Source organism: Gossypium arboreum, chromosome 3, assembly GCF_025698485.1.
Source record: "Gossypium arboreum isolate Shixiya-1 chromosome 3, ASM2569848v2, whole genome shotgun sequence".
Taxonomy (NCBI): Eukaryota; Viridiplantae; Streptophyta; class Magnoliopsida; order Malvales; family Malvaceae; genus Gossypium; species Gossypium arboreum.
In genome coordinates this window covers 61,006,806-61,021,233 of record NC_069072.1, presented here as the reverse complement: position 1 = coordinate 61,021,233, position 14,428 = coordinate 61,006,806, and the positions used below count along the sequence as shown (strand labels likewise).

The following is a 14,428-nucleotide window of genomic DNA, read 5'->3' as shown; positions in this document are numbered from 1 at the left end:
TGAGAATTTGTGCATATGAAATTATCCGTTAGCTTTATGAATGCTATGCTTTTGTTGTGTGGAATTTCTTGCTCAAACTTACTAAGCATAAATTGCTTACTCCGCTTTCTCTGTTTCTTTGTTTATAGATTTTGGCTCGTCAGTTATTGGACTCGGGATTTTTGGAAGTCGAAGTCTCCCACACTATCAAAGCCCCCATTTTGGTACAATTTTGGTTGAACTTTGAAATGGCATGTATAGGACTACCCTTTTGTTGAAGGTCATGTACCTTTCGGTTTTGTGTAAACTTGGAAAGCCATGTGAAAATGGCTTATATACATTTTTAGCATAGTACCATAATCGTTTGTATGTTGATCATTATGAGGTATGGAATTGTTTTGAAACGATTAGCCATTGGAATGGTTAATCATGATCAAACTTTGTGCTATGTATGCAAAAAGGGCTAATTGAATCATTGAAATCATGAAATAGGTAAAGCCTACCTTAAAGGCAGATGCTGACAGCAGCAGTGATGTGGATGTGAAAAATCATTAAAAATATTAGGAATGGTATTAAATAGTGAATAAATTATGTAAATGAACTTTGATGAATCTACTTTCATATGGAAGAAACAAAACGGTCATATGAGTTATATGTTAAGAGATATTAAAGTTCTCGTGAAACAAGGCCAGAACGGTTTCTGGATCCCCTGTTCCGACTTTGGAAATTCATTGTAAATTAACCAGAGATAATTAGGAGTCATTCCATATATGTATAGATTCCTATCTGAGTCTAGTTTCTATAGAAACAAACGGAATCAGTATTAAATCCCTGTACAAGGATATATTCAATTTGTAACGCATGAAGGTCAGTGTAGTCGAACCCTGGAATAGGGGAGACTTTAACTAATAAACTGTACTAATTGGCTTGACCAAAAATTCTAGAAAAAAATCTGTAGATGGAAATATGAGTCTAGTTTCAGGGAAAAATTACGAAACTAATTTTTGAGCTTTGAAACTCAAGGTATGATTTTTAAGGCGACAGTGATGCAGTGACCAGCTAGTCTGGAAATTTCTAAATGGACTGTGAAAATAGTTAAGTCTGTGTGCACCTCGTGTCCGATTCCGGTAACGGACTCGGGTACGGGGTGTTACATCAAGGTAGGCTTGAAAGGCTCAAACGGTCCAAAAAAAAGTTGCCTAAATCATTTTCAATATTTCATGCTTTCTAGAATTTCGCCTCAAGAAATTACTATGTTAAATCTAGAGACTTAAACTTTCATGCATGTCTAGCTTTCCTAAGGAACTAAAGATTTTATAGTATGATTTGCATATTTTATTAAGAGTACATTTATGACATAATTCAACTAACATAAAAATTATTTGAAATAATAGAACTTTATTCACATTGAAGTTTAGCATACTTAACAAAATTTCATATTTTTGAACAAAATATAACCTAATCATAATTAAAAGAAAATTTTATTCTGAGAGGAAATAATTCCAATTTTTCAGTCCCCCCTACTTAAGATGAACAATCTCCTCATTGTTAGAAGTGAATAGATACTATACACCATGTAGGACTCTAGAAAAGAGGAGGTCAGTCAATTTGACTGCTTAAGTACTAGGCTCTCTTTAGATCCAATCCTAGACATGTACATATCTATTGCCACGCTTCTTACATTAAAACTTGTTCATTTTTATTCATGATTTCCATCTCTTGTTTTATTATGTGAAAAATGAAAAATCCTAATAAATCTTAATCCTAAAATAACCTAAGAAAGAAAATAATATATGGTAAATATCCTCGCTTTCTTATTTATTTGCAGATCCCTCAAAATTTGACTCATCTTTAACTCCATCATCTTTGTTATTGCATGAATCACTTCATTCCCCCTTCGATAGTGGACTCCATGGTTCAAATATAAAATCTAGAAACTCAAGCACAAAATAAACGGGTCATTGAATATTTTCGTAAGAGCGCTTCTCATTGAGTCATCTCGTATTTTTGAATATCCCCAGTAAGCTTGTTGCTACCGCTGCATATGTTTCATTATGTCCATCAACTTTGACAGCTCATCTCAAAGATCTAGGTGAGGTGATTGAGTTCTGAAGATTAAGTTTGTCATGTGAGGTTCGGTTACTGGTTCCATTGGTTCTGCCTTATCAAGGATTTCAGCTAACTGCATTGGTTCGATCTCTTTGGGATCTTCATCATCTTCTTCTTTTTTAGGATACTCACTCTCTTCAACTTGTTGCTAGAGAATAGAGTCTCCGGCTATTCGGTGGAGGTCCCAATCTGTAATTATGCCCTGGCTATAACATGTCTTCTTTATGTTTGCAAGAATTTTAACTTTCAAGCACAAAATTATTATCGTAAAGAGAAAGAAGCTAGGTCAAAACGACTAGTGGCATAATTCTGCATTTCTCTCAAAATTATTTTTCTCACATCAATGGTCTTTGCAGTTAAAATTGAGTATAACAAGACCATTTACTCTAATGAAATTGTAGTCCCATGTGAAATAAGCATAAGGCTAAACCAAATGAAATAAAACCATACCTTCGCTAGTAGTGTCAAATATTCTCTACGACAAATGTGAATTCCTTGCTTTGAAACAGTCCACTTTGAACCTGGAATTGTATATTCCTCAAGAATTTCTTGCAAATTTTCAATCTCAGTATTTCTTATCAAGGAAGAATATTCGTCATCTTCGAAATTAGGTAATTCAAAGAATTCATTAATAGCGTTTGAGTTTATTGCTACCCTAATTCCTCGGACAAAAACTTTCGTCAATTAATTTGATGTCAAATTCACATAAAATTCATGAACTAATTCTTCATTTGCACTAGGTGTTTTCTCACAAAACAACTCTCTATTGAGAGCTTTAGCAATTTGTCGAATGCACGCCATGAAATAAATATAGTTGCTTTGTTTTAGTGTAAAGCCTTTTTCTGGGTGATTCTTGAAGACTCTTTCATATCTTACTTTGGCTTCTTCACAGTGAAATTTATTTTGAGATTTGTCAACTCAGACAGAGGCACGAGTTTTCTTGCGAGGCATGATTAACCTAAGCATAAGGTGGAAAAAATATTTTCTCAAAAATTTACAAAATATTAACAATTCAATAAATTGAAAAAGTAAATAATTAAATAAAATTGAAATTAAGGAGAAAAATTTGTCTTATCACCTTTATATAGAAATTAAGAACTCTATGAATAAAATTAGAAGCAAAAGAATTTAACTAAAGGGATGGTTGGAAGGGTTATCGGCTAAATATGGTGGAAGTGTTATGAAAATTTGACAAGGGTGTTTGGGTTGTGCAAGGGGCTGCACGGCACATGGAAGGAATGGCAGCAGCACACGACCTTGGCGTGAGCAGATGCGCAGTCAGCAGGCAGCAATATTGGGCGAGTAGTAGGGATAGTGGGTTGGATAACGCGAGCCGGAGCTGGGAGTAGGCCTGGTGTGAGCAGCAATAGCAGTGTATATGTGGAGTTGCTGGTTGAATGGGGCTGTTGGGCAATGCTACTGCTAATGGTTAGGAGTTGCGACACTTGGTGGTTTTTGGATGCTAGGATCGATGGTTGAACGGGTGAATAGAGGTTGGTTTGATGGATGGTGAATGATAGAGAAGGTTGGTGGAATTTATAATGAAGAAGATAGAAGTTTAATTAGAATTCTTAGAACAATTTAATAGTTAAAATATTCTAAGTTCTAATTCTACACAAAGTTAATAACAATTAATAATTAATATATTACATATTAAATTATTATTTGCTATTAATTTATTGAAATAAAAACTATTAATTACAATATAATCAAATTTAAACTAATCCTAATTCTATATAAAGTTAATAATAATTAATATATATTAACATAAATATAATTATATACTAGCTATTATCATTTTATTTATTAAATTAAATTAAAAACATTTATTCTAGATGCCTTTGAAAATAGTTACAAAAGAGACATCTAATTTCTAATATTTACAAAAAGAGAAACCAAATTTTGAAAATAGTTCAATTAAGTACCTAGACTTAAAGAAAATTTGAAAATTGAGTTGCAATTAAAACTTGTATCAAAATTGACCCTTTTATTTGAAAAACTAAAAATTTATTTTGCCATTTAGGGAATAATTTCTTGGAAGATTATGTTAAAATCAATTCCTAGGAAAGATTTGGAAGGGTCACAAGTGGTCTCGTTTAAGTTTCAATCTCCTGGAGAGAACTTATTTAAACATACTAATCTCGAAAGTATACCCTAAATAATTTATTTAAAACGAAAAACAAGAAAAATTAAATATATAATAAAATAAACGAGACTGTATCCCGCTTAATTTTATCCACTAGTAATGTTCTAAGAGTTGAGCATTGACTCAAAAACTTGGTGAATCGTAAATGGACCAGGCCAACGTGATTTTAACTTACCTAGAATTAATCTGGAATAGAATAACAAGACTTGCTGACCTACTTCAAATTCTAAAAATCGAATGCGCTTGTCATGTTATCTTTTAAGTCTTTCCATGAATAGTTTGTCATTCTCATATGAGAACATTCAGAACTCCTCTAACTTGTTGAGTTGAAGCATCCATTTCTCTTTAGAAAACTCTAAATCCAAATTAAGTTGTTGGAGAGCCCAATAAGCTTTGTGTTCTAACTCCAAGGGTAGATGACAGGCTTTCCCAAAGACCAACCTATAGGGTGACATCCCTAAAGGTGCCTTGTATGTTGTCCTGTAGGCCCATAAAGCATCATCCAATCCTTTGGACCAATCTCGTTGCTTTGGGAAAACTACCTTATCGAGTCTGCCTTTGATTTCTTTGTTTGCCAATTCAGCTTGTCCATTCGTCTGTGGATGGTAAGTTGTTACAACCTTGTGCTTCACTCCATGTTTTTCGAGTAACCATTTCAACCATTTGTTCACAAAATGGGTCCTTTCATCACTGATAATAGCTCTCAGGGTTCCAAACCCTGCGAACACATGCTTAGGCAAAAACTTCATCACAGCCTTAGCATCGTTTGTCAGATATGCCTTGGCCCCAACCCACTCAGACACGTAGTCAACTGCTACCAATATGTACTTGCGATTAAAAGACGGAGGGAAAGGATCGAGAGAGTAAATACCCTAAACATCGAATAATTCTACCTCAATGATATTTTTTTGTGGCATCTCATTTCTATTGGTAATGTTTCCAACCCTCTAGCATCGATCACAACTTTTTACATAAGCATACGCATCTCTGAATACAGTTGGCCAAAAAAACTGGCTTGCAATACTTTGGCCGCAGTACGTATACCTCTGAAGTGTCCCCCACTCAGAACTGAGTGCCAATGATATAGAATCTTATGTACTTTATCTTCTGCCACACATCTCCTAACCATTTGGTCTGCACACCTTTTAAACAAATATGGCTCTTCTCAGAAATAGTACTTCACATTGTGAAGAAACTTTTTTTTGATGATACGTCTTCTCAATCAATATCAAACCACAAGCTAAATAGTTAGCAATATCAGCAAACCAAGGGGTATTATGGACATGGTTTACCTTCAGTATGTGTTCATCTGGGAATGTCTCCTGAATGGGTATAGGTGGAGAATTCCCTTTTTCCGGCTCCAATCTCGACAAATGGTCTGCTACTTGGTTTTCTACTCCCTTTCGATCTTGAATTTCTAGACTGATTTCTCGGAGTAGAAGTACCCATTTGATAAATCTCAGCTTAGTGTCTTTCTTGGCAAGTAAATATTAGTAGAAGTACCCATTTGATAAATCTCAGCTTAGTGTCTTTCTTGGCAAGTAAATATTTAATTGCCGAATGGTCCATACAGTCACTTTGGTATCTACAAGATAAGATTGAAACTTGTCAAATGCAAACACATTAGCAAGTAATACTTTCTCTGTTACCGTATAATCAATTGAACTCTTGTCAGAGTCCAACTTGCATAGTAGATGGGATGAAAAACATTGTTCCTTTACTGGCCCATCACAGCTCCTATCGCGAAGTCACTTGCGTCACACATCAGTTCAAATGCTAAATCCTAGTCTGGTGTGACGATTACGGGTGCCGAAACTAACTAAATCTTCAAATCATTGAAAGCTCTTAAGCACTCCTCATCAAAGTTGAACATCGTATCCTTCTCCAATAATTTGCATAAGGGTTTAGCAATTTTGAATAAGTCCTTGATAAACCTCCGATAGAAACTGGCATTCCCCAAAAAGCTCCTAACACCCTTTATAGATGTTGAAGGTGGGAGTTTCTCAATAACATCTACCTTTGCTTTATCTACCTCGACTCCATGTCTCATTATCTGATGCCCTAGAACAATTCCTTCTCATACCATGAAATAGTACTTTTCCTAGTTGAGTATGAGGTTTGTTTCTTCACATCGCCTTAGTACCTTGGCTAGATTGTCTAAGCAATCATCATATGTATCTCCAAATACTGAAAAATCATCCATAAACAATTTCAAGTACTTCTTAACCATGTCAATAAAAATATACATCATACATCTTTGAAATGTAGCAGGTGCATTACATAAACCAAATGGCATGCATCTAAATGCAAATGTACCATATGGGTATGTGAATGTTGTGTTGTGCTGATCTTCTAGTACTAATGTAATCTGATTATACCCCAAGTATCCATCAAGAAAACAGTAATAGTTTCCCCCCGCGAGTCTATCCAACATCTGGTCTAAGAACGACAAAGGAAAATGATCTTTCCTAGTCTCCTTGTTTAGCTTCCAGTAATCGATGCAAATTATTTATCTCGTAACTGTTCTAGTCAGTATCAACTCATCATTCTCATTCTCAACGACCATAATACCTCCTTTCTTTGGCATGCACTGGACAAGACTTAGCCACGAACTGTCTGGGATAGGGTAAATTATACCCTTATCTAACCACTTAATGACTTTTTTCTTTACCATGTCCTTCATGATGGGGTTAAGTCTTCATTGTCCATCATTTGTCCTTCCTCACCATCTTCTAGGATGACTTTTTGCATGCATATAGACGGACTAATGCCACGAATAACGACTATGGTCCATCCAATAGCCTTCTTGAATTGTTTCAACACTAGGATGAGTTTCTCTTCTTGTTCTTCGGTCAATTCTGTTGAAACAGTCACAAGCAAAGTAAAAGCGTTACCTAAACAAACATATTTTAAATATGAGGGAAGTGTAACACCCCAAACTCGGCCTAGACGTTATGGCCGGATCTGACATGCCACATCAAAGCGTTCAAAAACATTTCAGGTTGTTGTTCAAAAACTTACTTAGTGCTTTAAAAGATAATTTTAAATGCAGGTTCAGGTGAATGGAAGCTGAGCACCAGGTAGGAAACCGGAAAGGAGGAGGTGAGTCCATCGGACTGCTTAAGTACCAAGCTCCCTTCGGATCCAATCCTAGTCATGCACACCACCATTGCCACACCTTAACGTCATGTATATTTCCAGGAAGCCAATTTGATTAAGTCCTTTTTAGGAAAAGTGATTAATTTTGGAAAATATTTTCATTGCAGAAGCTTTACTTGTTGTCGTGTTATTTTGAAATCAATTACTGTTTTTGAAAACAAGTCCTAAAGTTATCCAATTCCAACAGTTAAATATAAGTATTACCTACTTTAAGAAAACATATTAAAACCATCAAAAATAATCAAGCGGCCTTATTACAAATTTAAAAGAAAACCGAAACCGTAAACGTAAAATAAATGTCCAGTTCACCGGAAGAGAGTCAACTTGCAGAACGTGTGGCCACTCCGAATCCCTCACAACTCCAAGCCCACTATGGTTGGGGATTACCTGCGTGGATGAAGAATAAAGGGGTGAGTTTGGGGAAAATTAGTGTGTAAATTAACCCAACCATAGCCTATATCAGCTCAACCACAGAAACAGAATAAGTTGGCCTTACCCCAGAACATAAGTTAGAATAAAGCCCATAGGCCCATAACAGAACAGAACAAATATTACATGTCTATGCAAAACCAAACCCATATCTAACCACATGCACCCCCATACCAACCTTTCACCATGTAGGGAGACTACTCGACCCACCCAACCGCTACACACCACAGAAATATGCAGCATGGCTGTAACACCCCAATCCCGTGACCGTTACCGGAAATCGAATACGAGGTGTTACCGAGCTTACTTCATTTATTTCCCCCTATTTATTAATTTTTTTTTGTTCCAAGCAAGCTGGCTAACTGTATCGTAGTCGCTTAAAAAAATCATATCTTGAGTTCTAGAACTCGAAATCCAATTCCGTAAATTTTATCCGAAACTAGACTCATATATCTATATAGGGGAATTTTTTTTAGAATTTTTGGTTGGGCCAATTAGTACAGTTTATTCATTAAAGTCTCCCCTGTTTCAAGGTTCGACCACACTGACCTCTGTACCTTACGATTTAAATATCTCCCTGTAAAGGGCTTCAATGCCTATGCCGTTTGTCTCTAATGAAACTAGACTCGATAATGAATCTGTACATATAAGACACGACCTATAATTATCTCAATAAAATTTACGGTGAATTTTCTAAGTCGAAACAGGGGATCCAGAAATCGCTCTGGCCCTGTTTCACAAGAATTTAATTATCTCCAAACATACAGCTCATATGGTAGTTTTTATGGAAATAGACTCATCAAGCTTCGATTACATAATTTATTCATTATTTAATTCCATTTCTACTATTTTTAGTGATTTTTCAATCTCACATGATCTTCTTTGTCAAGATCTCATTACTAAAGCAACTATGCCTATTTCATGATTTTTCCTTGATCTAACTAATAATTCATCATACATATTACAAATTATGACCATGACTAGCCATGCCAAAGGTTAATCATCACCGAGCATCACCCTACTACACTATTACCAAATCATAAATTTAACACCGAAAATAATCAGCCATGACATATGGCATAATAATCGAGTAGGCCTCAACCAATACTCAACCAAAACCGAATTACCAAGACTTGTGTCCAAACATCATAGAACCAAATCCAACCGAACATTATGCCATTTTCGCATGGCTAAAGTTTACATACCAAATTTCAACAAAACATAATAGCCTATACATGCCGAAATGTTCTCCTAGACCAACTAAAAAGAAGATACCAAAAGTTACTAGCCGGTGTGATGACTTCGACGACGGTCCCGAGCACACAAAATGGATCAAGAACCTAAATAAGCAACAAATAAGCACACCAAATGAGTACATAACTCAGTAAGTCATAAGCACTACTCTACCGTCCAACAATAATAATCATAAGTGAAAAAAAATAATACAAAATCAATTTTTCCAACCATAACAAACTATGCTACAATTTCTTAAATTTTGGTTCGATCTCATGCCAAGTCCTTCAATCAAATCAAATGCCAAGTCAGCCCAATTGATTTAGATCCATTTCCTCAAGTTTGGAACAACGATGCACTAGATAAATTTATGCATACACCGCACAACCTCAATTTCGATATTTAGTTAGTAGCTCAATCACTTACCTCGTTCATGCACAATTTATATCAACAACCGAATGTTGCACACATAGTGCTTATTATGTTCACACACATAGTGCCATAGTAAATCGCACACATAGTGCCATAGTAAATCGCACACATAGTGCATTTGAGATTCCTCATGCTTCAACCTCCCAATCGGCACACATAGTGCCACATAATTTTGCACACATAGTGCCCTATGTTGTTTCATCATGGTAAAGCAATTTACTTAACTCAAATTGTACATATGGTCATATTAATAAGTAGGATAATCACTCTGAAAAATATCTATCCAAGGAGTTCTCACAAAAGTGCTTAAGGACTTACCTTGTGTTGGGTATAACGGTTCCGACCCGGCTACTCGATGTCCTTGGCTTTGCCCTTGCTTGATTCCCTTCTTTAACTTCTCGGCTTAATAAATAAATTAACTAGTTTAATCATCTTGCTAAACATTTATAATTCAATTACACATGCATATGTATGTTTGTATATTCGCAACCACTCTTACTAATTACCCATTTAGTCGATTATACATATAATTAAAGGTAACATCACAAATGGGCATACTTATGTATATATATATATATACATAACCGAATGTGCACCAAAATTTGATTCAACATCACCTACATACTCACTTTGATGGCGAATATATATATACATGTACAATGTCATCTATAACATCATCTAAACACCTAAATTCTTCTCATGCACACTTGATCGACTTTTTCCCAATCTAGCATAGCTTCACCTCTATTTGTAATATCATATAAATCCACATGTGACTACATTTATTAAGTTCAACATCTTAATGCCCATTATAGCCACTCCCATAATGTAAATCTAAAAATCGGCAACATCCCCTTTCAACTATGTTAGCCGAATACTCATTCTCTTCTTAGTCCTAAATTTGGCACCTCCAACACAATGACTTAACAACTTCAACTTTCATGCTAACATAACAAGCAACTTAACACATCCATATAACTAACATGTTAATAGCATCAAGGTATCAACTAAAATTTTTAAGCTTCTTTGTCAAATCCCAACTCTCCAACAACCCCAAATCCAACCATGGGATAGATAGAATTCAAACTAACAACCAAAAATATACATGAATTTAAAGGAATAACTTCAACATACCTCAACCTCGATACAATTATGGCCGAATTTCTCCAAAGCTTTTCTCTTTCTTTTACTTGGTTTTTCTACTAAAGGATAGCAAGGATGAACACACCCTTTTTTTTTTGTTCATTTTCTTATTATTAATCTTTATTTCTCCTCTATTTTAATTACTTACCAATATTAAATAATAAACAACATAATCTTGGAAGAATGAAGCCATGCTTGGCCGGCCACTCAACATAATTTGGGCATTTTGACATGCAAACCCAAATTTTCATATTTCAATACTATTTGGTCCTTACTTATTTACCTATCAAAATTTTCTAAGTCTCTCAACTAAATCCTTTCAAGCAAGATTCACATTCCTAAGATAAAAATTAAAACATCAAATTTTTATACAAGTACTACCACACATATAAGGTATGCAAATAAAATTTTAACTAAATTTTATGACTCGGTTTTGTGGTCCCGAAACCACATTCCGACTAGGGTAAAATTAGGGCTGTCACAATGGCTGCCAGAACAGATAATGTGACAGAGTCACCAGATACAGATAATCGTGGTAGAGCTACCAGAACAGATATATGTGGCAGAGCCACCAGATTAGATAATTGTGGCATAGCCACCAGGACGCTTCCTCCATAATATAACCCATGTCCCCATGCAATAGATATATAATTATGGCATGCATCATATAGAATTAAATCATCATGCCTTTCAGTCAAAAGTAACCCTAGGGGTATATGGTAATTTTGCACCTAGGGGTATATTAGTAATTTCCATACATAGGGGTATTCAAGTAATTTATCTATTCTTAAGGTTTTCATGCATAGCATAGCCATTTACATACGACCAAAAACACTTACCGCTTTTTCTTATCGAATTGGGCCCGTTGGCCAACTATCCCATTTTTGGCCCATTAAGCCCAAAAACACCGAAATGCACTGAATCGTGCACTCTACAGTCTTATCACTTTAATCTACCATATACATCAAACTATTAATCTCATGAGCATTCGCACACTCGTATGCTCTTAAAATGCCGGCTTTTTGGCATTTCAGCTTTTGCCGATCTAGTCTATAGGAGGGTGTTAGTTACACACCTATTTGTGACGATTCGTTGACGAGATCCACGCACGAACTACCTACAATTATGTTACTACCACGTTAATCTAATTACCGAAATGAACTACATATTAACCCCTTACCCTTTTCGGCCAATAACACCTTAGGCACTAACAATCCTACCTTTGCTGGAATTAGAGAATAGATTTAGATCCCGTTGTTCCCCTTGTCCAAGCCCTTGATCAGTAGCCTCTAGATCACACTATCATCAAGATAAAACAGTTATCACAACCCCTTAGGGCTACAAGTCCAAAATGACAGCCTCCCTAACCTTTAGGGATTTTGGCTTTTTCTAAAAATACGAAATAAAAACTAGGTTGAAAAGACTTACCACTGATTCCTTCAGTCAACAATGCCTCTTAATCCCCACTCGATTCAGATACAATTCTAAGCCCTCGAATGATAGCAAAAGTCGAGCCTTCAGTGATCTCAATATTCGGCTAAGTCCCTAGGAGTGTGGAGTTTTCGGTTTTTTGCTTGCAACAATGTAACGAAAGATGAAATAGGAGGGTTTTGCTGTGGTCTTGTCGACAGAAGCTTGAGGTTTAGAGAACTAAAGAATCGGTCAAGAATGATGAAAAAGATGAGAGATTGGCTTAGAGAAATCGGCACAGAAGGAAATATGGCTTTCGGGATTTCGACTTTTCTTATGGCAAATGGCTATGAAGGTTTAGGATCGTCTGAAGAAAAAGATGGAGATGAATAGGAGGATAGAAAGATTCGGCTATAGAGAAAAGAAGAAAAAGAAAAAGTTGATGGAGAGAAAAGAAAAGAAAAGAAGAGGATAATAGTCAGGAAACGGCACAACTTACCCCTTGTGCCGAATTTATACTGGCACTTAACCTAGCCGAAATTAGCCCCCTAGAGCACCCCTTGGCCGACCAACTCTTGCTCCTCAAGAGTCCACCATTCGGCCAACACTGTTCTCCCTAATCAGCTCCTAAATCCTCTCCCTTATCAGCTCCTAAATCCTCTCCCTTATCAGCTCCCAAATCTTCTCCTGACAGCCTTTCACTTCAGTTCCACTGCTTACCTTTTCTGTACATAAAAATTAATATCACTAATTTGCTTACCTTGCGACTTAAACCTTAGCTAACCTTGGTCATCCACACGCCACCTCTAAAGCCCCCAAGTGGCGTCACATGCCAACTTACCACAGGCTTCCTTGAGCTTTAGTTTACCCAGTTAATACTTAAAAGCCCAGCTACCCAAAACCTCTTTTCCCTATGGATTAAAATCACTTAAAACTACCAGGTTTTAGCTTAAGCTTGGGCCTTCTAGAGACCCACTAACATAATTAAACCTACTCCAAATAGTCAAAACACAGAAATTTTAAAAATTCATTGAAAACCACAGAAATCCTGAAAATCTCAAAAATTAGGGCGTTACAGGAAGTACCTTTAGTTCTAGTATAGGTGGCTCTTCAATTGACGCTTTTGGCTAGGCATAATCTCTACTTTCCAACTCCAAAGGCTCAAAGTGGGATTGCGGTTTAAATCCCCTTTGATTAGCTTTTAACAAAGCTAAGTACTCATCACCCTCTTTATCACTTGGAGGGTCTAATGTCAAAATTTTCTCCAACGGGTCCTCAATATAGTGAAGTTCCTTTTCCATGATTAGTTCCTCTAAATCGGGCACTGCAGAACAATCATCAAATGTGTCAAGAAATCTCATAGACTTAAAAACATTAAATGTTACCTAATCATCCTTCCATTTGCTAGGAAAGGTCTTCCTAGGATAATTAGCACCTCTTTACCTACTTCAAAGTCTAGAATAACAAAGTCAACAGAAAAAATAAATTTATCTTCACGTACCAGTACATCCTCGATTTTTCCTTCTGGATGTGCGAAAGATCGATATGCTAATTGAAGTGTAAGGGTAGTAGGTCTAACTTCATCTATCCCCAACTTTTTGAATATAAACATGGGCATCAAGTTGATGCTTGTACCTAAATCACATAGTGCCTTACCACAATAAGTTGTTCCAATGTTGCAGGGTTTGATAAAACATCCAAGATCTTTCAACTTTGAGGGTAGTTTTTCTTGAAGAAATGCACTGCATTCCTTCATTAAGGCTACCATCTCAAATTCTCCAAATCTCTGTTTCTTGGACATGATATCCTTCATGAATTTGACGTAATTTCACATTTGTTCAAGTACTTCTACCAACAGAATGTTGATATGAAGTTACTTGAGTACACCTAGAAACTTCTTGAACTGGACTTCTTGTTTCTACTTTTGAAGTCTTTGAAGGTATGGTGGTGGAGGCTTCTTTACTTGAACTGGTTGATACATTTTTGTGGCAATTCTGCATCTAACAAAATTGTTCGTTTGTCAGAATTAACTGGATTAGAAGTTACCTTATCAAATTTTTCTTATTCTGGTTCAAGCAAAACTGGAATTTCAACTCTCATTTGAACTTCCACTGAGTCTTAAGCATTAGCTGGCTCTTCTTCAACTTCGATAGTGTGGGGTTCTAATGTCTTTTCGCTCCTCAAATTCAATGTTTTACAATGCTCCTTCCCTGAATTTCTTGGATTCTCCGTATCACTAGGCAAAGCACCTTGTCGACAATTTCTGAGTTCAGTGGCAAGTTGGCCCATTTGGTTTGCTAGGTTTTTCAATGTGGCTACTTGGGTTTGGATTAAGGCATCATTTTTGGCTATGTATGCCTTCAACAAGTTTTCTAAGCCATTGGAAGT

At 36.1% G+C, this 14,428-nt stretch overlaps 1 protein-coding gene across 1 annotated transcript; it reads right to left on the bottom strand.

Annotated features, from left to right (window-relative positions):
- Nucleotides 1-4,536: 4,536 nt before the first annotated feature.
- On the bottom strand, nt 4,537-6,284 carry LOC128290565 (uncharacterized). The gene is made up of 4 exons (XM_053026268.1): nt 6,088-6,284; nt 5,806-5,971; nt 5,527-5,709; nt 4,537-5,106 (listed from the first exon to the last, which is right to left on the bottom strand). Exons 1-4 carry the CDS (start codon nt 6,282-6,284, stop codon nt 4,537-4,539), a joined length of 1,116 nt encoding a protein of 371 aa, XP_052882228.1.
- Nucleotides 6,285-14,428: the final 8,144 nt, after the last annotated feature.